The sequence below is a fragment of the Neltuma alba genome, unplaced genomic scaffold, assembly GCF_004799145.2.
Source record: "Neltuma alba isolate B1F8T4 unplaced genomic scaffold, ASM479914v2 tig00002292_pilon, whole genome shotgun sequence".
Classification (NCBI taxonomy): Eukaryota; Viridiplantae; Streptophyta; class Magnoliopsida; order Fabales; family Fabaceae; genus Neltuma; species Neltuma alba.
In genome coordinates this window covers 310,708-336,460 of record NW_021632810.1, presented here as the reverse complement: position 1 = coordinate 336,460, position 25,753 = coordinate 310,708, and the positions used below count along the sequence as shown (strand labels likewise).

The 25,753-nt window shown below is 32.5% G+C and overlaps 2 protein-coding genes across 2 annotated transcripts; both read right to left on the bottom strand.

The window, feature by feature from the left end:
- Positions 1-2,111: 2,111 nt before the first annotated feature.
- Positions 2,112-2,459, bottom strand: LOC114721583 (uncharacterized). The gene has a single exon (XM_028907442.1). It carries the CDS (start codon positions 2,457-2,459, stop codon positions 2,112-2,114), a length of 348 nt encoding a protein of 115 aa, XP_028763275.1.
- An 18,121-nt stretch (positions 2,460-20,580) lies between these two features.
- On the bottom strand, positions 20,581-24,674 carry LOC114721576 (uncharacterized). Its single transcript, XM_028907431.1, has 4 exons — positions 24,656-24,674; positions 23,605-24,078; positions 21,175-21,584; positions 20,581-20,697 (listed from the first exon to the last, which is right to left on the bottom strand). Exons 1-4 carry the CDS (start codon positions 24,672-24,674, stop codon positions 20,581-20,583), a joined length of 1,020 nt encoding a protein of 339 aa, XP_028763264.1.
- Between the last annotated feature and the right edge of the window lie 1,079 nt (positions 24,675-25,753).

Here is a 25,753-nt window from a genome sequence, read left to right as displayed (position 1 = left end):
ACTTTCTGTCACTGACATCTGACAATGTTTGCAGGACTGTCATCAAAATGTTTGATGAAGATATAGACCGACAACAGCTGTTTTCCCTGGGTGGAGTGAACAGAGTAAATAACAGGGTATTTTAGAATGCTCTGTCCCTGCACCCATGATTATGTTTGATAATGTTTGGTGAGATTATTGTATCAGAATGACGTTTTCACTTGTGTTCTGTAGGTGCTTAATTTGGTGTGCAAGGCAGTGATGGAGGACATGAAGGCAGAGTTGGGGCCAGGGAAGAGGCACATTTTCGATGTTGATTTCATGGTGAGGTTGCATAATTCCAAATGCAAATACCAATGACAGCAATTGAATTGGAAATGACTTGTTCTTTGTTAATGGATTAACAATTTCATGTCATGCAGAACATGATGGCACATGATCCAACCTGGAAAGCCCAAAAATATAAGAAGCTCTTTCTTCCTGAGTTCCTTGGCTACAACTTAACTGAATGTGATTTCATAATTGGTCCTGCTCTTGTTGGCCAACACTGGTTTTGCGTTGTCATTCAGCCTAGCACATTGGATTTCCACGTAATAGACTCCATGAGGAACCATTTTGAAACCAAGGACAGAAAGCAGAAGAAGAAGGTTGTCATCAAAGACCCAGTGGAAATGGCTGTGGATGACTGTGTAAGAAAAAACTCATTATCTTTACCCTAGTTTTTGAACTTGGAAAATCATTAAACTTTCTATGTTGGTCCTGAATCTTGTTGCAGAGGATGAGGCTCAATATTATACTGGACTTGGTCAAGCCAGGATTGGTTGGGAAAAAGCCAATGTCTCCCATGATATTTGCAGAAGTTCCCCAGCAGAATAACCTGTCAGTTTTGTCAAATTCGATTTCTGTGTGGTAAATGCACATGTCAGATGTGTTAACTAACTGTGCTGATATTGTTGCGTCCACAGGAGGGATTGTGGGGTGCACTGCATGATGTGGCTGAGAAGATGGGAACCTGGTGTGACCCTTACCTACACAGAGGAAGAAGTTGCTGGCTTTTGTCGTGACTTGATATGGTGGTTGGTGAATCATGAACAGAATGAAAAACGTGACGAGGCATTGGCCCTTATTCGACGACCACAACCAACCAAGAGCACAAAGTCCAAGAAAAGGCGTCGGTCTTAGGTGTCTCGATGTTAGGGTCATAATTCACTTGTCCTCTGTTAGATTGCTGTATGTAATGTGCATTGTAGGCTGACCAAAAATTTACTGTGTATTGTTATGGTTAACAGAGATTGGTGTCCATAAATGTATGATAGTTGAGATCCATGATGCCAATTTATTCCCCAGTGACATGAATGATTCTGGTTTTAACCACACCAAAACAGATGATGACAACAACCCCATTGGACATGTGCTATTGGTTTTCATTTTTTGTTCATGACAACTTCAATATATCCTGTTGGTATCCGACAGAAAATGACACCAAGTGAAGCGAATATGACAGCGATAATGATAAGGATAACCTGGTCTGATTTTACAACATCAGTTCAACACGGCTGTCAACTTATGCTGATAGCATCACTGCCAATGACCAGAACAAATTTAAAAATGACACCAAGTGAAGCGAATATGACAGCGATAATGATAAGGATAACCTGGTCTGATTTTACAACATTAGTTCAACACGGCTATCAGCTTATGCTGATAGCGTCACTGCCAATGACCAGAACAAATTTAAAAATGACACCAAGTGAAGCGAATATGACAGCGATAATGATAAGGATAACCTGGTCTGATTTTACAACATCAGTTCAACACGGCTGTCAGCTTATGCTGATAGCATCACTGCCAATGAACAGAACAAATTTAAAAATGACAACAAGTAATGTGCCGTTAACAAAAGCTAACATCCCCATAACAGTAACTTCCTTTCATGTATTCAACAACAAGTGGACATTAAGATACTAGTCACACTTAATGCTCCCTTATCACTGAAATTTCTATCAGTTTACTTACAAAAAAATGTCTCCACCTAGCTCCTAACTACAACCCCAATCCCAAAAAAGTTGACAAGGGCAGAGCATACAACTATGTATACCAAAAAATGACCCATCCCCACTGTACTCGAAACTTCATGATGGGTTAGGATTTCTGCAATTCCTCCTTGTGTGTCCAGGCTGGTGGCATCTTCCACAGTGGTATATCCATTTGTTCTGGAACTGTGATTCATCCCTGTTTACTTTTGGCCTTCCTGGTGGTCGGGATGTCATGGGAGGTAGCAAGAAAACTTGCTCACCAACATTTTCTATTCTATAGTAGTCATTTGGGTGAGGCATGTCTGTTGTTACCACAAGAATCATACTGCGAGCATAAATCTTTTCTTGTGATGACTTTTTATAGCAATTATCAATATAATAATAAACATTGCCGTGCACAATCTTGATGGCAGCACAAGCATGGGAACAAGGGATCCCCGTCATTTGCTAAGATCTGCAACTGCATTGGTGTAGTCCAAGATCAACCCGATGGTCTCCGATGTTGTCACCTTTACTCTTCCCCCACCATAATTTTTAGCATACATATGGTCAGACCCAGCCACCATATCCAGCACCTTACTCTCTATATTTGGACCAACGCAATTCTTCCATTTGGTCATAGCCACATAGGAGGCATGCAGCTTTCTTGCAACTTTATCTCGGTGCTCATAGATCAATTGGGGTACCGTATGCTTTCTCTCATTCACTATCCATGCATTGAATGATTCTGCTATATTACTTGTAATATTGTCCCATCTTTTATATGGGAACCTGCTTTTAGCCCACCTATCTACATCCCCATGATGAATAAGCCAATCAAATAGCCTTGGAAAAAAGGATCTCATGTCATCCATTGCTGCCTCAAATTTCTCATCCGTCCTTGCGTATGCAATTTTATCCAATAAATATAGTGCATCCTCCTTTGATCGGCCATTTGTCCTTGTTTGCCCCTTATTCATTTTCATAACTTCTGAACTAAAATTCTCCTTGATTTTGTCTATAACAAAAGGCATGCCTTTGACCCCCAAAGATTGATGCCACTCCTCCGATGATAGCATTGTGTCGATCTGATACAATCCTTACTTCCATAGAACCCAGGATTTTTTTTATCATATAGAAAAACCACATCCAGTCATCTAGTGTTTCTCCCTTCACAATTGCAATTGCAAACGGCAGTAGCTCGTTATCTGCATCATAAGCTGAAGCTGACAACATTGTCCCCTTGTATGGCCTGCTTAAGTGAGTTCCATCAATACATAATATGCCTCGCGCCACCCAAGAAACCCTCAATGCATCCCCGTAGGCAATGAAAACACACAAACGGTTCCAATAGCAGTCCATTCAACCACTGATTTTCATCTGTTTCCTTTATCCTTTCACATACCCATGGTATGAGCATGTATGATTGTTCAGGCCTGCCATATATGTCTTCCAATGACTTCTCTCTTGCTCTACTACTGCTTTTATAGTCTTATCTTATATCTCATATCATCCTCTTATTATTTCTCTCTGTTCATTGTTACCCCTTCCATGATTATATCTTTTTATCTTCCATCACTCACTATTCACTATTTATCTGTTACTCTGTTTATACATCCCATCTCGTTTCATATCATCTTCCTTATCTCAAAGTGCGCTTGTCTGCATGATCCCTCATCTCATCAATTATTATTGATGAGTTCAAACTAGCTCTTCCACTATGCATCACATCCAAGCTATCTTGGGCAGAATGAACATGTCGGTTTATAAATGTCGTCACTTGTAGCACATCACAACTCTCCCCACATGATTTGCACATAGCTTCCATAGACAACCCTCAACTTTACACCTCATTGACATGAATTCCTTGCTATTCCTCATATACTTGCCACAAACTTGTTTGCAAGTACAAATCTGTATACAGACACCCCCAAATACATCTGCACTAGGAAAACGTTGGCCCACTCCTGTTAAAAGTCCCCTCCATTTCGCATGAACCATCTCACTACCATCCGTATCTTCAGCTCCGATAGATTTATCCACATTAGGGGGCCCACTTATTTCATCATTGTCACATTCACGAGCATTTTCTTCACTGAGCCAGCCATAATCACAACACAAACTAATGGGAGACGCATCCAGTTCTGTTTGCTGTGACATGCCCATGAATCTCTCTGTTCTACATTCATAATGACAAGACTCGTTAACACAAATGACAAGAAGAAATTCATAAATGACAACAAATAGTTAGGACAAACTTCCACTTACATTTCTACATTGTCCCTTGGTTGGGGACCCACTTGTCTTTTTTCGACCACATACACATGACCGCTGTTCCCATTGTATTGAAAGAGGTTATACATTTTAGCATTGTCATGAAGGTCAATCAATGTCTTCTCATCAAAGGCCACTGTGTACTTAATGTCATAATTTCTTCCATCACCACCAATCCACTCAGATATCATTAGCCTCAATTCATCAAGTGTCAGCCCATCCTTAATGCTTCTTAACCTCACACCACCTCCATTATATCTCACTTCACCTTCACCATTTGTCACAAATTTCCCCCTCACATGAAAATAATAGAACAGCTCCTTCCCACAAGATGACCCAGCTTCGAAATTCATTTATCTTCATTACCTGCACTGATAACAGAAGTCGAATGATTATATGACTTAATACCATCATCATCAACTTACACGACCAACTTAGGGTTTGACACATTCATGCTTATAATTTGCAACAAAACACTTATTTCTTTCCTGTCCATACTAATGCTTCATTTTCTCAGAATCAATCCACTCTATTATTCGAATCTCCCTCCAACATTGTCCCTTTATCTGACACTAATCACTCTAACCCACTTGTGACACCATCAAACCCCTCTCCCTCAGTATCTTTCCTTCCCCGTGCATTCACCCTCTAATCACCGTCCTTCCCCACACTTTCTATATACCTGCCGTCTCCATGCTTCGCCACCCTCTCCACCTCAAAACCATCCCCACATCGACGACATTGCCATCCAACGGAAAGAGGAAAATCAACCGGCGCATAAAGGAGAGGGACAAAAGACAGAGGCGAACAATATAGTCACTGAATACTAACCTCGCTTCCGTCGTTCAGTTGTTGCTTCGCGCGCGTTCATGCTCCCACGTTCGTGGTCCCTCCCAAGTTTTTCCTCCAGCTCCCGCCACAACTTGCACACTTCCACCGGTCACTTTTTCTGTTTGCATATGAGGGGCTGTTTCGTAATTGTGCAACATTTGCATAATCCCAAATCAGGCAACACTTCCCTATCTGGTAATACATTTGCTTAGCTTCCCATTTTGGCATTTTATTATTTCAGGCTTCTTTATCTGTCATTTTCCCTTTTATTATTGTTATTTTTTTCCTTTTTTTTCTTTTTTATTTTTAAATCTTTCAAAAACCTGAAAAGAAAATTCAAAAATAAGGTAGCATTAATTGTCTTCAAAGAACCAATTACTCACAATTAAACCAAAATATGACAATTTTGCCCCTATAAAATAATAATTCAAAATAAAATAAAATAAATCAATTAAGGCAAAAAGGGACCAATTAAGTTGACAAAACTCATATAATAGATACCAAAATATATAAAAATAATTGAGTTTGTCAACGATACTCTACCCATCACTTTATTACTTGTGACGACTCGTACACTTACGGTGCGAACAGCAAGATGTGGAATTGAAGAATGAAGAGAAGAGATTAAGAAACATATTATGGCATGTTATAAATTCAATTATGTTGATGTATGATATGAATATGCCATTAATGCTATGTAACGATGAATGATGAAAATCACATCTGTAATTGAGTATAATGATGTATGAGAATGGTTTAAGAATTGTTGGAATAATTGCATGCAAAGAAATAAACAAATATGAATTATCAATATAAGTAAGGGGGATAAATTATTTCTAAATAAATCATAAATTTGTGACAGAGTGAAAGTGAGGCAAACAAAGGAATCTGCCCATGAAATTTTATGTGCTTAATGTAAGTATCCTGATAGATCACTTAAAATGAATATGTATGCTGAGAGATACAACTGCTCAACGTTAGGGCAGAGAAACTGGAAATTACAGTTCTTACTAGTTGTATGAGTAAACTTCCATGAATTAACTATACGAATTGAGAAGGGTTAAGCTTAGATTTATATTTTTTCCCTGTAGAGAATTGAACAAGCTTTAAATGAAGACTTAGATTACCCTAATACAATTTTTCTATAATTAGTTATGAATTTTCAAAGTTGGACGAGAAAACTGAAATTTACTAATGAATAGTAACCTAAGAATTAAATTTTGAATTTCCAATCTACGGGCTTATTTCGTGATCTTCTTGAACCGTAACGCTTCTAGACTCATACTAAAAAAAGTAATTAGAAGGATGTTTCAGCTACTATATGAAAAAGCATGTCACTTACCTATAAACTTGAACATAAAACCTATTAGGCAGTCAAGGTCTGCAATATGGATATAGAATCCACTACAGTTGAAAGAAAAATGTAGATACAAGAGTTAGAAAAAACCAGACTTGAACCCTCAATACAATTTGTACCACCGGAGCTCTATTTTTCCCCACCTTCATATTTTGACCTACCAACTACATACCAATTAGCAAAAGAAACTATGATTACTTTTAATTTAATTGAGGGTTGAGAAAAATATTAACTGGTAATGATCAGAGATGTTTTTATAACAAGAGTTATCTAACCAGTCTATTAATAAGATTTAAATAAATTGACTAGTAAAAGAGGAAGACTTGCTTTTGGTTCAATGGATTAGCGGAAACAGGCATATTCCTGATGATCATCTTCCTTGCTCTTTCTCTTCTCTTTTTTTTTCCCCTTCTTTATTCTTTTTCATTTTTCTTCTTCATTGATTTCGACCTTTCTTTCTTAATTATGTTGACCACCTCAATCTTACTAGCTGTCTCCGGTCTTTGATATGAGAGTTAGTTTGACATTTAACTTGATCCTAAATATAAGATCCAATAACATTTAACTTGGTCCTAAATATAAGACTCATTGATATTTAACTTGATTCTAAATATAAAATCCAAATCCACTTTATCTTTTTTTTTTATAAAAAAACTATTTGCCCATATGAAAAATCTCATGAAAGTTCTAACCAATACACATAATTAGCAAAAGAATTTTAGGAAAAACAACGTTTACTTATTACAAATAACTAATTTAACTAATTTTTTTATTTACTCAAATTAGTCAATTAGTTTTTATATTAAGAGTCATACTATTGTATTATTACGTTGAGTGCTGGATTTGTTAATAATAGCATCACCTCAGTTTTGTGTTCAATCATGATGTGATTTTCGGTGGCTAGCCGTTGATATTAATTTAAAAGATTAAAATGAAATTAACTTTAACTGACCTGAGCATTCCGGAAAACATGATTGATGATTTTCCTTAGCCTCTTTGGAACGCAAATAATTACTTTTATAACCTTGAGGAGCATATTATTATTATTATTTTTCCAACAACAAGCATATTAATTATAATATATTTCACTCCAATTAATTTAAAAGGGACGATAAAATGAAATTTATTTTTTTCCAATTATTGAGATGTTCAATTTAAATGAATGTGTGAAATTGTTGCTGTCAAAATTTTGGAACTAAATTAACATGGAAAAGGACGTTTCATTAACCACTTTATTATTTAACATGATCAGTGCACTTTATTCATCAAATTATTTTTTTGTTTTTTTAATTCTGACAAACTTTGGGCCTTTGGAATCCTCTCTGTAAGTTTGCTTTTGTTACTTTTGGGTCTCTAAATCTATTGTGGGCCACACTTAAAAACAACACCTTGATTTGGGCCATTTTACGGAAACTTGTGGGCTTAACTTTATTTATTCATTTTTTTGGTACAGAATTCGACTTCCTGGCTAAAGAAGGTTTGTCTAAGACTTTTTTAGACTCTTGCCCTCTTAAGTTTCGTTAAAATTTTTCCTTCCTCTTCCTTCCCTTCACTCCAATTCTTGAAAGTGGTTTTAAAAGATTAAAATAAAAATAAGATCAAATTTTAGACACTAAATTTACTGGTTTAAAATTTTGGAGATCAAAACTAGAATAAAATTAAATTTCGAAGACTGAAACTATGGGTTTCAAATTTGTATGACCAAAAGTAAAATAAGATTAAATTGTAAAGACTAAAAGTGGTATTAATTCCTAAAAAAATTATCATATCTTTATTTGTTGATTCAACTACTCATGTATGTGCAATAAAATTATTATTATAAAACATGTAAGACTTCAAATATCAGTAAAAAACATATTATTGTATCCTTTTGAATAAAGGGCGGTCCTAGCTTTTTGATTTGGAATGACATGTAAGAAAAAAAATTCACTAAATATTATTAAAAAATTAAGCTCAATTATTGAAGTCATGGTTATCTTAAAATTGTTGTGAAAGCCTCAACTAACAAGTAAATAATCGGTTCTTTTCATTGCGTACATACATGGATATAAAGATTTATTCGCAAAGTTGGACAAAATAAAATGAATAATCAATCAATAAATTTTATAAAGACAATCGACTTTACCTTATCAGGGCAAATCATGGTTAGCCTAACTTAATTAATTTACATTACTATTATTGCTGGTAATATATATTATTCCAAAAAATAATATTCAAAAATTTGTTTTATCTTGTAATAATGACATGTGAAAGCGATTGTTAGTCATCTGATCCCTTTATCATGCCCTACTACTATGTAGTGATGAGAGGAATTACGTAGATATTCATTGAAATAGTTAAAATTATATATTTTCTATAAATTACAGATTGTGGCCACGTATTATGGCTTTCTATAAATTACATATTATGCCTATAGAAAACAGTAGATAAGGCCGTTAGATCAGGCAGTATGAAGTTGTTTGAAAGGGGGATAAAGTAAGAAGAAGAAAAAAAGTTAAGTAATTGCATATAGGGTACTACAATAGCATCGTGAGGTTCATGAAATTTTTGTGCATATTTTTTAAAATAGATGAGAAATCTAAGTAATTCATGAAAATTCAGGGGTGAAATTTTTAAAATAGAAATTAGCCCGTATATAATTCTAGAAAAACTCAAGTCCGGTCTGAATTTAAATATGGAGAGATTTTTTGTGTGTTATCAATCATCAATATATCAATATATAAAAATAGAATAGTTAGTAGCCCTTCTGTCCACTCGTGTGCAGCCACATAACTAACTATTTGCCACATTAAAATAATTAAAATTAGAAATACTAGATTATTTTGTTATCAGGCTATTTATATGATATAATTAAGCTTTCCTCCATGAACATGTTCACAAAAAAGTAGAGTAGCCAACAGCCCTTCTTTCGACATGTGTCCAACCACTCAACTAACGATTTCTTCCATTAAAATATTAGAAATTAAGTTATAAATACTAGATTGTATTGTTATTGGGCTATTTATATCATATGATTAAATTTCCCTCCATAAGCACATTCCCAATAGCACCTTCCAAAAATTTCGCAATAACAAAATAGAATTTTCACTAGTTTTTTTGTTTTTGCCAAGTTTAATGATCACTATATATCATATTGATTAGATAATTTCTAATCGAGAAAACAAAAAAATTAAATAAAAAACTGTAAACTCTAATGAATGAGAAATCATATTTTTATATGATTGTTATATCATATGATTTTCTGATTGATAGGACTGATTATTATCACTTATCACTATCAAGTTTATGCTACACATCACTGTCGTCAAACTCACGAGTTGACTCTCCGAGTTTAACGTTTTTATGTTTTCAACTAACAAAATCATATCAATTCGCTTTTAAACTCGTAATAACTATAAACTCGATTAAACTTACGAGTTCATTTATTGAGTTTATCAATTTTACGTTTTTAGCTTATAAAATCATATTAACTCTTTTTTAAACTCGTGCTAAATTTTTTTATTGGATTGTATTTAGTAACTTTATATATAAATTTTATAGAAACTTCTCTATTGAATGTGATAAATTATGAACATTGATGGATATAATTTCAATTATTTAAATTTAAAATATATTTAAATAAAATTGTTCTCTTGTTTATATATTAATTATTTAATTATATACTTTTAATACTAGTTTATTAATAAAAATAAACTCTTATGAGTTTACGATCCGAGTTTATATCATTATCACGAGTTTGTTTGAACTCGCGAGTTTGACAACCTTGTTACAAATTGTAACATTGTCTGGGTCTCATGTGGTTTTACTTAATTAACTACGCATTGAAATTATGGTGGTGGTAACCGCTTATGTAGGACTTTGCAATTTAAAATTGAGAAAACCATATTAGAGGTACCTATAGTTTCTCCCAATTTTTAATTTGGTACCTATGTGTTTTTTTCCCTTTAATTAAACATTTAATTTTATCTTTTTAGTAACATTAGCTCTTATAACTTTGTTCTATTGATATTTTTAGTCTCTATATAAGGATTAATGATGTTAATAGAGCAAAATTAAAGATTTAGTTAAGAACAAAAAAATACCAAATTAAAAATTGAGAGAAAGTATAGGTACCTCCAATATGGTTTTCCCTTTAAAATTCAAAATTTTCAAAAATAAAATCATGTTTGATATCATAATTCATTATTCTCAAAACCCATGGCACATATATCGGATAAGAGGGAGTTGTGTGAAAATTTTTGGCTTCTATAAAAATGCATAAATTAGGCTAAAATGGCATGATTTTCTGGATTACGGAAGTTACATTGTATCATTTCATTTTGCCAAAACGGCATGATTTTCAAAATTATGAAATTTATATCATTTCATTTTAAATCTAAAATGTAAAATAAATAATAAATAATAAATATTTTTCGTATAAAGATAACAATGCATTTTTAAATATTAAATATTTAAATATTTTAGTTATAATATTGAAATGAAAAATAATTTCATTAAATAATAAAAAATGAGCTATTTATTCGAATTTAAACAACTTAAATAAATATATCGAGAAATTCAATGTTATATAATTTTTTATTTTACATCCAGTCGCACAACTAACAGTTTCTTTAATTAGAATATTAGATTATATTGTTATTAGGCTATTTATATCATATAATTAAATTCTCCTCCACAAACACATTTCCAACAACACATTTAAAAAATTTCACCAAAAAAAGATTTTTTATTGTTTATTTTTTTTCCAAGTTTAATGATTATTATATATCATATTGATTAGATCACATGATTTCGTAATCGAGAAAATAAATTATTGTAAGCTTCACGCCCATAATTAAATAAAAAGCTGTAAATTCTAGATGACTAAGAAATCATGTGTTATGTATACTAAATAATCTTCAATCTTGAGGGAAATTCAATTTCATGTTAAATATAACCAGAAACAGGATTTTGCTTTATCCTTGAAACTCAAACCATCGTTAACCCTTTTATTGTCTATCTTATTAACCTATGTAATTATTTTATCATCTAGAGAAAATTCCTCATGGCCATCTTTAACTTTTTTATTCTCTATCTCATTAACCTATGCAATTATTTCCTCATACAGAAAATTCCTCATGGGTGGACGGCGGCCTGGTGATGCTAACAAACTGAGAAGGCAAATGATTTCACCAGGCACAAGGTAGTTCAAAGCGTTTTAGTCCTATTTATGCCTGTGATCAAGACACCATAGTCTTCCTTCATATTTGACAAATCCATTCAAACCCTACTGTTTAAAGAAAACTTTTTTTGTGGCGAGAGGAGAATTTGAAGTTCTGTAACCCTATTGTTAATATAGCAAATGTGAAGTTTGATATATTTTTAAGTGTCTCAGTTTGTAGTGAACAGAATGATTTCTATGATTGATATTCTGATTTGAATCAATTCCTGTCATAATATGTCAATAGCTAAAAAAAAAAAAAAAAAGAGGTTTTAAGGTATTATTTTTAAATGAGGATGAAAATATAACAAAAAAAATACTAACATTATGTACAAATAAGTCTTTCATAATTCGGTAATCTGATAACAAAATCACCCACACAAATTGATAATTCTATGATTGTATATTATATTACTCATATTCACTATTGCATATAATATAATCAAATGTGCAACTCACACTGAATTTCAAATTAAGATGCAAAAAACAATATAAATTATTGATTCTTCAAGCTTGTAATAATGACATGTGAAACCGATTGTTAGTCATCTGATCCCTTTATCATGCCCTACTACTATGTAGTGATGAGAGGAATTACGTAGATATTCATTGAAATTGTTAAAATTATATGGATCCTTTCATATATTTTCAAAACCAGGTTGTGGCCACGTATATTATGGCTTTCTATAAATTACATATTATGCCTATAGAAAACAGAAGATAAGGCCATTAGACCAGGCAGTATGAAGTTGTTTGAAAGGGGGATAAAGGAAGACGGAAAAAAAAAAACGTTAAGTAATTACATATAGGACAATAGCATCGTGAGGTTCATGAAATTTTTGTGCGTATTTTTTAAAATAGATGAGAAATCTAAGTAATTCATGAAAATTCAGGGATGAAATTTCTAAAATAGAAGGTAGCCCATATGTAACTGTAGAAGAACTCGAGTCCGGTTTGAATTTAAAAATGGAGATTTTTTTTTTGGTGTTATTTTAACAAATTTAACACAGAATTTCTCGTACTCTAATGTATGTTTTATGACAATTTTGCATTGATTTTAAAACTAGAGAAAATTCGTTAGCAAAACAAGTTTGCATAACGTCCCCCAAACAAAAAACAAAAGGTTCTATCTAAACACATATTAATATTAATTTTGAGTTTGAGTTTGATGTGGCCAAAGTCAATCATACGTTATTTTCATCTTTTGTTATTTGTCTTCAATTATTGGCATGCAGGCTAATTATCCTCAAGTTCTAGGCCATGAAGGAATTGGGTGAGCTCTGTAAACCACAGTCCTTTCTTGAGTTTAACCCAAAATAAATTGTAAGCTTATAATTATGCTTCTTTTATCGGCACAATAATATATATATTGATTATACTCTTTTCCTGTTAATTCCTTCTATGAAATTAATTTCACTTTTTTCTCTTTAATTATTTTCAAAATTATGTCCTCAGAGATCGTTTCCAAAGTCCTAGTCAATTTAGGTAAATGGTGACAATAAAAAAAAAGTCAATTTAATTAGGTAAGGATAATGACAAACGAAATTATACAATTGGCGTATCATGTGAAAGTAGTTAGGCTTGACTTTCTGCCTATTCTAATAAATACAGGCATGGCAATTAATTCAATAGATTAATTACTTTTCTGAAAAATTCCTGTATTACATGTGAGACTTTTCTTTCTTTTTTTAAATATTTTTTTATTTTATTAGATAAATATATCGTTACTCTAATTTTATTTGGAATTAAAAATAAAAAAATTTTAATCTGATGTGACCAAATATATATTCATTAATTTATGTGATATAAAAATATTACATATATATTTTGGAAGATAGAGTAGTATTGAAAAAAGGGAGAATCCTAATAAAATCTGGCTGAAATACCTAAATCCAAATAAAGGCCTACACTTCTAATAATTTCCTAATTAGGCTATCAGGCGTCATTAGAAATTTCTGAATGTTGTTAAATAATCATAATGCCCCTCATTAATTAAAAAGAAAATTTGATTATTTTACCCTTCCAAGTTGTCCCTCATCTCTTATGATTATTTTTTGAGACTAAAAAACATATATGTGAGTTTACGGTATTTAGAATTTGTATATATAAACAAAACCTTCAAAAGAATTCTACTAAAACACTTTAAATTACAACATAAATAGTTTTGAAATAAATATTTTTTATTTTTCTGTTGGTAAATATTTATTTTAAAATCTTAGAATAAATATTTATCAACAAAAATAAAAATATTTTTTCCAGGCTATTTATGTTGTAATTTAAAATGTTTTATTAGAATATCTTTGAAGCTTTTAGTGATACATACAAATTTTAAGCACTATAAAATCATTTGTGTTTTTAACTCCTACAAAATAATCATAAGAGACGAGAGATTATTTGGGAGGGATAAAATAAATATTTTTATTTTTAATTAAAGGAGGCATTTTAGTCATTTGACAACATTCAAAAATTCTAAATTAAACCTCATGACCTCATTAGGAATTTGTTAAGAGTGTAAGCCTTAATTTGGGTTTAGATATTTTGGTAAGATTTTATTAGGATTCAATTTAACAGATTATTTTAATGAAAGTATTTTTATAACCCAGAAGAATCTCTTGGGCAGCTAACAGAGCAAATAAGTAGTTTAAAAATTATCTGGAAAAAGAACAGAATATTACGGGCTAAGCTAGTAGTTATTAGATGACAAGCATACTGCATATCTTAGTAACTCATATGAGCAAAAGGAGAGATTACGCTAGTAATGATGCAGGCTGTAAGTGCAGCAAAATTGATGATAATTGGAATTGACATAAATGAGAAGAAGAGAGAAAAGGGAGAAGCTTTTGGAATGACAGGCTTTATAAATCCTAAGAAGTTGCTCCCTTCAATCCTACATATAAGCTTCAAATAACTGAATTACATTTAACTATTAGCAGTTAAATTAGTTAAAAATAATAAATAAGTCAGAAATATATCTCTTTTTTTAATTACAAATTTACCCTTATTTATTAAGAGAGTATATGAGAGTCAATAAATAAAAAATGACGAAAGAGAATATATGAGAGTTATATTACTATGAGACTGAGAGAGTACTAAATACAGTCAACTCAAAGCAAAATAAGAAGAAAAGTAATAAATGCTCAAACGAATTAAAAAATGAATCTTATATTTTGGACCAGACCCATCTCCAAAAATAAAGCTTATATATAGGACTGGAGGGAGTCTTGGATAAACCTTTTTCACAACAATTCAAAGAACTAAGTGGAGAAATGGGTGTAGATTATTCTATTGAATGCACTGGAGTTCCCTCTGACAAATCTATATTTTACATGCATTTTCATATTTTTAGTGGGTTTTTATCATTATTATTGGTTCTTAATTGCATTATGTGGGTATAATTCATATTAAAGTGTTTTGCCTTGAATTAGTGCATAAATAGGGGCAAATTTATCATAATTGTGATTAATTAATCTTTAAGGACAATTAATGCTATCTATCTTTCAATTTTTAATTGCAGGTTTTTGGAAGGCTTAAAATAAAAAAATAAAAAATAAAGAAAAGAGGAAAAAAAGAAAGAAATATTTAAAAAAATTAATAAATAAAAAGAGGACCAGAGGCAGTAAAATGGCATCGTTTTATTGCTTGCAAAAAAAACCTACACTAATTCATCTTCATTTAGCCAGAGACACAAGCAGAGAGGGAGGCGACACAGGAGCAAGAGGACCAGCGATGGCAGAAGACAGAACGAAGGACCAGAGCTTGACAGCGATCACACCTCCGCCCCTCCATTTCTTCACTTCCATTGATTCGAGTCATCACTTTCCATCTCCATTCCAACCCACCATCACCACCGACTTCATCGTCTTCTTCTCCTCGATCTAGAACCAGATTCAGTCTCTCAGTCACCTCTCCTCCACCTTTTCGGTTGAATCCGTCTCTCCATCACCATTTCCGACCGGATTCCACTACTTCCATCAATCATCTTCTACATTCCCCCAAGTGCAACGCATCCTCACTTCCAGATCATGATTTGATGGCTAACAGAAGGTGTGGAGCTCGGCGTAGCTACCTTCCAACCATGAGTTCGTGATCTCCCCACTCTTTGATGTCTGACGAAGCTACTATGCGTTCCTGAGCTGATAGGGAAGTTTATTTGTATCTATTTTCAGTTTCCACTCTCTCGTATATGCTGATTTGAGTTTCTATGATACTAGGACTTAGATTGATGTGTTTAGAGAGGATTATTACTGGTATGTATAATCAAGAGATTGATACCTGCCTTGGATTCGTGTTTCTTGAATTATGACATGTTATGTGACTGTGATTCATTTGACTCTGGGCTCTTGAATGTGGTATTTGACATTACACCTACATTATTCTCAATTTCTATTTACTTGCTGGGTCAGTGGTATGCTAAGATTGTGGAGAAAATACAATGACAATGCTAGGGTGCTAGGTTGTTGGATCAATGGTGTGAATTACCTAGTTCTTGATCCTTGTGAGTTTAAAGTCAAGCCAGGTCTATAGCATTCACTTGGTTGGGTCAATTAAGTGGTGTTAGTCTAGTTAGGTACGAATGAACCAATCTTTAGTGGACTAGGAAGAGTAGTGAGTCATTCATCACGGAGAGTACACCTCATCCATTACCATTATCTTCCATTCTGTTGTTTAAAAGATAAAATCACAAATATTAGATAGCTTTAGCTTAGTTGAGTCTAGTAGTATCTACTCCATTTCACATCCCTTTTTGTTAAATAGTAATCTAACCTAATTATTTAGTAGTGTAATCGGTTCCCCTTAAGAGACTGACACTTAGGTTAGTGCCGTTATAGTGCATTTCATCTAGTTTTTGTTTGAATTAGCTCCCATAACAAAGGCTTGTCACCCTCTTTGCTCAATAAAGCCATGGAATCTACCAAAGGGGTACATTTCATTCTCCAATTTCTCCGAGTAAATAAAAATTATAGGACTAGCTAATTGCATAACTTTTTCTTATCTAAAACAATGAAATGATGTTTGAAAAAGAAGTTCACATTTGCAAAAGAAATCATTGTATTCGAAGGAAAATTATTTACTGCAAACTTTAGTAATATATGTCAAATTTATTTGGAAATTTTCTTTATAAGAAAATAGCATATTGAGTATTTGGCCAAACGAAAATGAAAATGAGTAAAGAATTAGTGAAATTACGTATTAATTAATTAATTAATTTTGATATATTTTAGTTAATAGATTAATTTTCTAGGTTGGAAAAACAAAAGATTAATGTTCTAAATACAGGAAATTCCCGTTCATGAACTTTTGACCCTTGAGATCCACTTGGACGATATAAGCAAAGCATTTGAGTTAAATAAGACAAGGTTGTGGTTAAGAGATATGATATTAATGGATCAATGTGAACTTTTTTTTTAAAAAATAATAAATTTCAAATAAAGAATGACTTGTGGGAATGAGTGACGCAAATAGCACCAATGTTAATGTAATCAAAACTGAATTTTGTAGTAAAGCATAACTTAAATCGTCTTTTTGAGAGCTATCGAATGAACCGATGAGGAAATCAAATCTTGCACATTAAATTGGGGGTTTTAATTTAAAGTGAAATAAAAACTGATTTAAAACAAGAATTTAAAACTAAAAAGAAAAATAACTTAATAAAATAACAGTGCAATCAACTATATATGTCCTCATCTCAAAATTCATCGAATAGTCTAGTTTAGTTTTTATGCTTTGGTAAAATCAAATGAACCTCCAAACTATCATTTAGAACTTAAAAGTCCTACCAATCTTTTCCAACATTGAAATCTCAATCATAAAATGATCCAGCAATAATCACAATGCAAAATAACCAAAGGGCAACGATTAAGCAATCCCAAATCACTCAGTCAACCCAAGTTAAGTGCCTAAGTCATAAAACTCTTAGGTATAACCGTAAAGGACAAATTCATATATATACCATCAGACTATTATTCTAATCCGAGACTGAAAGCAAAAACGGAAGTTTAGAAAGGAATGAACCAAACATAAAAAATAAATATAAAAAACATATACATGATACTCCGGTTTAATGCATCAGAGTTCAAAACTATAGGTGGTTGCATCTGAAGGAAAATGCAAAAACAAAAATAAAAGGAAAAAAACTTAAACAACCCGCGAGCCACGATGCTGAGAGGAAGAATGATTCCGAAAACATATGAAGGAAGGAGAAGCTTCCCACAAAATTTCCTTTACTCCTTTCTTTTTCTCCAGCCAAGCCCCCTATTCTTCCTGGGCGTCGCCCCATCGGTAATATTAACTCTCTCAAAACCTAATATTAAGAGGCTGTCTTGATTAACTTTTTTAAAGTAATTTTATGATAAATATATCAGAGGAGTTTCATTTTGATTTGTGTAAAAGTATTTTTTAAGTGTCTTTTAGCCAAAGTATTTTTTAGGCTTCCCAAACTGCCCTATAAATAAGAAAATAGAAACACTACTTTAAGTTTTCTAATTTCTATTCAAATAATTTCCCTCGAAAGAAATAAAAAATTAAGATAATGAATATTAATCCATTTCATGAGGCCAAAATGATGGCCATAATTGATTTTCAATTAAGCTCTAAAAATTTGCACAAAATAAAGTAATATTCAATAATCATATGGGAAAAAATATTAAATGGAGAATTTAATAATAATTTTTTAAAATTTAATCAATTTAGTTTCATAAAATATAAAAGGACTAATAAAATAAAATATAATCTAATTAAGATTAATTAGGTGCAATTCATCGCTAAAATATCTAAGTAAATACGATAAAAATATATATATATATTTGTGATTTACAAATACAAAAAATTGTAAAATGTAATATAATATTGACTTGCCTCTCAATAATACACCACATTTAAGTACTACGATTTGGAAAAAAAAATCAAAAAAAGCTGAAAATTTGTAAATACCAAATTATTAACACCAAATGAAGTGTTGTTATCAAATCTAATTTAGGATTTAGTAATTTTTAGCTTCTTTTTTTGTCATTCTCTCCTACGATTTTTCCCTCCGAGAGTGACCACGCCCAATTCCGACTGCCTAGTTTGAAAATGAATTCTCAAGAGGGGCAAGAAATGCAGCTCCGACCGTTCTGAGAGCATCAATTTAAAGTCACAATCGGCAACTCTTTGAAAAAACTCAACATTTAAGTCAGTTTTACTCGGTCAATATTTCAAGAATTATAAGAAAGCTTAGATTATTAGAGTTTTATTAAAGGGTTAATTAATCCGCAAGTCCTTATAGTTTCAACTAATTTTGAATTAGTTCCTTATAATTTTTTTTTTATCAGGTCCTTATACTTTCATCTATTTTTAATTAGGTCTTCGCATTTATTTTTCTTTTTATTAAGTCCTTATAATTTCACTAAAATTTTAATCAGGTCCATCTAGTTTTAATTTTTATTTATTAATTAAATATAAACTTAATTAAATAAATTAATACTGAAATATAAAATATTAATAATTATATAATAAAAGATAAGTAATATGATTAATTAATTCAGGAAATTTTTTTAGAAAAATTAATTTTTTTGCTAAAAAATAAAATTATTATAATAATTCATTATTTTTAGAATATTATTGTTTATAAACTAATATTACATAATATAAACTATTTTATGTTTATAGAATAGTACTATTAAAATTTCTAAAATAAAGAATAAAAAATTCAGGGACTTACTTAAAAATAAGGTGATCTTATAAGGACTTGATAAAAAGAAAAATAAATGCAAGGACCTAATTAAAAACAGGTGAAAGTATAAGGACCTGATTCAAAATTGGTTGAAACTATAAGGACTTGCAAATTAATCATCTCTTTATTAAATGCACCTCGGCAAACAATGACCATGAGTAATTACTCAATCCAATTGACTAGAAACAATGAAAAATCTTCATTAAAAAAAAAGAAAGTAAATTTCACAGTCACGGCTTCCTTTCCTATATTAAATTTCATGTCAATGTAATTGAAAAGAAACATCAAATCGTAATTCTTCAAATAATATAAGAACAAAGTGGTACATCAATGACAGATCCGTCTCATGGCCACGGCTTGACTTTCCCATCAAAGATACTCCCATACGTGTAAACAAAAGTAGGGGTGTTCACGGGACGGGACGGGACGTCCCGTTCCCCTTCTCTTTTTTTTTTTAAAAAAATACTATAATTTTTTATATGAAATTTTTTTATGTTATAATGCTTATTTTTTGTTAGGCTTTTAAAGATAAAAACATTATAAAAAATATTATGTAGAAAGCTCAATTATATAGTATAAAAAAAGTGTAAAAACAATACTGTAAAAAAAATACGATAAAAGAAACACTATATAATGGCTTTATGAATTATTTTATTGAGGAAGGAGATATTGTTCAGATAATATTACAACTTAAGAGTTAAAAATCACTATAAAAATAATTATTATTATTAATAAGTAAATTGAATAATCTAATAATAATTATTAATAAATAATTTTTTTTAAAAAAAATAATCCCGGGACGGGACAACCCCATCCCGCGTCCCGTCCCGTCCCGGTCACTGTCCCGTCCCGTCCCGTATTTGTCCCGTCCTGAAATTTTTTTTGTCCCGTCCCGTCCCGTCCCGAACTCACCGGAACCGGGACGGGACGACCGGGACGGGACAAATTGAACACCCCTAAACAAAAGTGTGAAGAAGAAGAGGGAATTGTGACAGCACAAAGAGGAAGACCGGAACACTTGCAAGTATGATAATGGGAAGGAGACCCCATGAGTAGTTTGTATGCTTTAACATGAGACGAATGGTGGAGAGAAATGCTATCATCATGCTTACTATGGAGATGAAAAGAAAAGAAAGACCCAATATCAATTTTGTTGGTAAGGATCTGAGGAACTTTTCTTCTGAGTATTGAGAGGTAATGATGGCTAGAAACATTAGAACTGAAGATGAAGAAGAGAGAAGTGATAATATGGTTGAGAATATGAAAACCGTAAAACATGGTTGTTTAATGAATAATGGGTATCCAAGATCTTGATCATTTCCTCCCGGAACTGTAAAAGCAACCATAAACATAATGGTCACAATTAGGGCACTGACAACTGAGCATGAAGATGATGTGGCTTTTATCCATTTCTCTCCTTGCTTCATTAAATCTTTGTGATTTTCTCGAAATAGTTCCTCAGCTGTCATACCATCATTGTTTCGAAATCCCCTAAAGCTTGGAGGTGCTAAATTCTCAACCTCCTGCATTTGTTTGAAAAAGTAATGCACTTCATATTCTCATCAAAACTAGACCACTATTATATCCAGAAATCGGTCAGAGAAGAAAGTGGAACTTTAGTTCAAATCCTGGCCCCAAGAGATTTACTTTCTTTGTGATTCGTTTGAATGATTCTAAAACACTTATTGTGCCTCCAAAGAAAGTGAAAATCATAGGGAAACATACTCACATACTTGCAGACAAACAATATTTAATAGATTCAAACTTATAAGAGATTGATTCGAAAAATAATACGTCTTTCTCTAACCTTAAACCATTGTAATTCTCTTTGCATTTGTAGTGTAGGTGTGTAGATACGATTAAGAACATGATCAGGAGCCTTCATAGCTTCCTTATGCATCAAGTTATTTCCATCATCAGCTATAAATGTTACCAAGACATGCCTGAAGCGAAGCCCATGAATAAGGCTGAAAACCTTAGCTTGTCGATAATCAAGAGCTTCATTGAAACACGAAGCGAATGTTGGATTGATGCAGATCTCTGGGATTACTTTTGAGACTTGAAACACAAACTCCACATTCCCTTCTTTAGCGGCAAGACGTAAAGGCTCCTCTATAAATCCCTTTTGGTATGCTTTCCTAGCATTCTTACAAACTAGGCGAAGAAGCTCATCTGCTTGTGCATGCAACAACTTTAGCTCTTGTATCTTCTTAACTCCTACATTCATGCGTATGACACATGGATCTTTTAGTTAGTTTAATTTGATGTATGAGAATTAAGACTAAGCTTGAACAAGTACCCAATTATTTGAAGAGATATGAAAGTTTGCATCCATACCTACAAAATTATCGGCGGAGGTGATGAGCCTTAGTATCAATCCATGCACTGTTAATTAACACCAAATCTTTTATCCCTCTTCTGAACTAATGTTACAATAAACATTGTATTGAAGAGATATAACATACTACTAATCGAAGAGAAGATTTCCACTTATTGGTGAGTTCAATTCCCTATCATGGTTTTGATGAAAATGCGAAATTGTCATAACGCATTGTTTCAACCTATTAGACTGGTGGTCAAACTTACTCATACTAATTAAATAAGAATAATTGCACGCATTTATATGTTAGCATATGTAAGAAACAAATCAATAGCAAATTTAATTGCTAACATAATAACAACGCAATATATAAAGTTTTCAATGAAATAACACCATTTAGTTTCATATGGTCTAAAAATATATTGATTTCTTTGAGAGGATGAATATATCTATATTTTTAGCCTTTTTTTTTCCATTACGTCCAAAACCCGTTTGATTTTCTAAAACCCATTTTAGTTTCTGGTTTACTTCGGTTCAGGTTCTGGGTCATGAATGATAGCCCAACAATGAAAAGGCCCACGTATACAAACATGCTAAAGGTGGACTTGAATCTCAGACTTCATTCAAGTATGATGGGTGGCGTTATCACTGAGATAACTAACCATTGGCCAAAACTAGACTTTTAGTGATCTAGTCTGGTTAGTGGCTTGATTCGGTTATTTAAAAAAGCAATGCAAAAGTGACACGTTTTAATGCCTACAAGTTTATATATTATTCCTATGGTCCGAAAAATATTTTTGTAACATATCTGGCTCTGTAAGTTTTGTTTCATCTCCTTGACTTCTATCTTGTTGTTGGATGTCCACGAGAGCATGATTGGTAGCTGTGGCTGGAGGTATATTTATATCTTACATGGGCAAAGAAAGAACAAAAAATAATGTTGTTAAAAAAATACGTAAATAATAATGATGATACTATGCAAGGTAAAACAACATATGAAAAATATGCTCTTTATGCTAATTAAAAGTAACTTGGATGGATCACGTTTTCTTAATTCACTTAATTTTATCTTTTTTATAAGTTGATCTTTAGCCCATCTAATTGTAATAATCTATTAATTGTAATTCTTAAATTATATTCCATAATCCATAGGTTAGAGAGAGAGACATGTATTTACGTTTTAATATAATCTATGTCAACTCTCATAATGCTGCCTACTACTCCACTGGTGTGAAATATAAGACTTATTTTATAGCGTCAATAACATTATCAAATGGGTCTTACATTGAGGAAGAACAATCTATTGAACGGAGAGAAAGTAATATAAACAAAATCTACATGTGATAACGGAAAAGAAAGGAATGCATTTGATACTGACAGTCATAGATCCATCGCTTCCAGAAAATAAGTTCACTTGGGTGAAAAATAATAGTGTTCAAGGTTGCGATGTCATGAATTGGCGTCCACGCTCCACCATTGAAGGTTACTAAAAGCAATTCTTCGCATTGTTGAAGCAAATGCAGTGCGATATCTGCACACATAATAAATACATGTGTATGTATATATATAGTCACACCGTGAATTGACAACAATATATACAACAAAAGAATTACTCCTCTAGTCTATCCTTGACGTAGGACCTATTTAATTAATTTGATTAGATTAAAAAATTAGTTAAATTATATTAGTTAATTATAGTAAATATGACTCTCTTTTTTTCTAAAACACCCATGATCTTTGACCTCAATTATTATTGTAAGAAGAACCGACCATCTTGTTGAGGAAATATTAAGAGAGGGTGGTTTGGGAGGAAAATGATAAATATGAAAAATTTATAAGTTTTACATTTAGAACCAAAATCAACTCTCTAAGGCCATACATTAAGAAATCAGAAAAATGATATTATATATAACATACCAAAACATTGTGCATGAAAACAAACACGAAGAAGCTTAGAACCCGGATGGCCTTTGAGGTATTCCAATGGAGTGACAGAATATAGATAACGTCCCAATTCTTGGTGACCATTGTCAAAGGCCACTGTAACAGGGAGATCATCAAACCTGCTCGAAATTCCAAGTATGTGGCTATTCCTCTTTCCGAGGCATTTTGCAACTTGAGTGTTTCCACTAAACCAGCAAGCCAATACAAGTGCTGTATCACCGTTAGAATCACCAGTTAGAAGGAATTCTGGAGGCAGTAATTTGAGCAACTCCTCCACTATGGTGACATGCCCAAACATTGCAGCCACGTGAAGTGTGGTTCTGCCTTGATCAATAATTACTGCAGTCAAAGCATCAGAGTTTTGGTCCACAATTGCTTTTGCATCACTCCATTTGCTACTACTGATAGCATGGAACAAATCATCCTTCCATTCTCTTTCCTCATCACCTGCAATAATCCACACAATTTTAATTGATGAAAATTAATTTTTGTAGTTCATTTCTCAAATTTCCACGTAATATATGGCGAAACATACATTCGTGGTTTATGAAATGGTGTGGCCAAGGTATGTACTCATCCCCATCTTTTTAAAGATTTATCATCTTAATTTCTCAAATCATTATTAGGTGTTATAATTATGTCTATGTATATGAATGTAGACATTTGCATGCACATCCGTACATAACTACACAAGCATATTTATGCATTTAAGCGATTGGCATACGGTATTAGTTTGTTAGTGCCATATTTATGAGATAGGATTATTATTTTGAATTGTATAACTTAAAATTTAAGTCAAGTTGCTTATAATTGTTATGTCAATTTCTCCAATTTCCGCATGTTCTATTTTTTTCCATATGAGTGTAGAGTTAAATGATTATATGAAAATAAAAAAAAGACACATGACCATATGCAATTAGAGAACTGGACATAATGATAATGAGAAACTTGACTTAAAATTCGTCCGAACATAATACTATATATTAATTGATCAAAATCAGACTGAAATAAGAAGAGAATTCACCTGATTCCTCTTGCGGCATTGGCGAGGATTGTTCTGTCACCTAATTGTTCTCCAAATGATAACTGCAGGGAAGGACGGTGCAGGCTCACAAGAAGATCAAAGTCCATCATCGGCGAGTTTTGTTCCGAGTCACCTGGCAATATTGACATTTGGGGAGTACAAGATATTGTTATGAGTCCCACATTGAGGAATCTCACAAGTATTGTGAGGTTTATAAATTCAAAGGGCTCTCCCTCCTAATAGGCTAGTCTTTTGGGATGGGCTCTCCCCTTGGACTTATGCTCATCACATTGGTGCTTTCATTGAGAGTTGGCCAACCGGAAAGGGCTACCTGCGGAGGGTTTTGACCGGTAAGAAAACCGAGTGAAGTGCCATAGAGTGGAGCCGTCGGGGACGTCGGCTCTCTAGAGGGGTGCTCTGTTATGAGTCCCACATTGGGGAATCTCACAAGTATTGTGAGGTTTATAAATTCAAGGGGCTCTCCCTCCTAATAGGCTAGTCTTTTAGAATGGGTTCTCCCCTTGGGCTTATGCTCATCAATATACAAATTCAATTAATTACAGAAAAACAATATTTTTTTCTGCCAATGAAAAGCATTTGTTTTTGTGTTGAGAATAATTATTGAGAATCGTAGGGAAGGTAAAGTAACAAGTGTCAATGTGTATATACTGAGAATCACAAGGAAGATAAAGTAACAAGTGTCAAATGTGTCTATACTTTATTGCCTGAAATATTTGAAGAAATCACTTTCCAATTTATTTTGAAATTTCTTTTGATACAAAAAGTTTAATTGAGTTAGGTCCTAGGAGCTCACCAGAATTAGAACATTTCTTTAAATTATTTACATATCGCCTATCAACAAGATCCTCATATTGATAAAGAAATGTATACTCTTGATCTTATGAGTTATGAGCTAACTCCTTAGCAACTCAGCTAACATGATTAGCCATTTATTTTGAATTTGAAGTGTGAGAGCATGGTTGGCTTTTAAGAAATAGAAAGAAAAAGGTAAAGTGAGTGAGTGATGATGAGAGAAGATAATGAGCCGCCATGAGCACTATGTGAAGAAGCTGATTGATTAGCCATTAATTTTCTCAC

Excerpts from the sequence above, each read along its gene's own strand:
- LOC114721583 (XM_028907442.1), bottom strand. The coding sequence starts at position 2,459 with ATGACGGGGATCCCTTGTTCCCATGCTTGTGCTGCCATCAAGATTGTG.
- LOC114721576 (XM_028907431.1), bottom strand. Across the intron at positions 21,585-23,604 it reads TTTTCATGCACAATGTTTTG|GAGTTAAGAAGATACAAGAG; the intron begins GTATGTTATATA and ends GCATGAATGTAG. Across the intron at positions 20,698-21,174 it reads GAGAATTACAATGGTTTAAG|TTCCGGGAGGAAATGATCAA; the intron begins GTTAGAGAAAGA and ends TTGCTTTTACAG.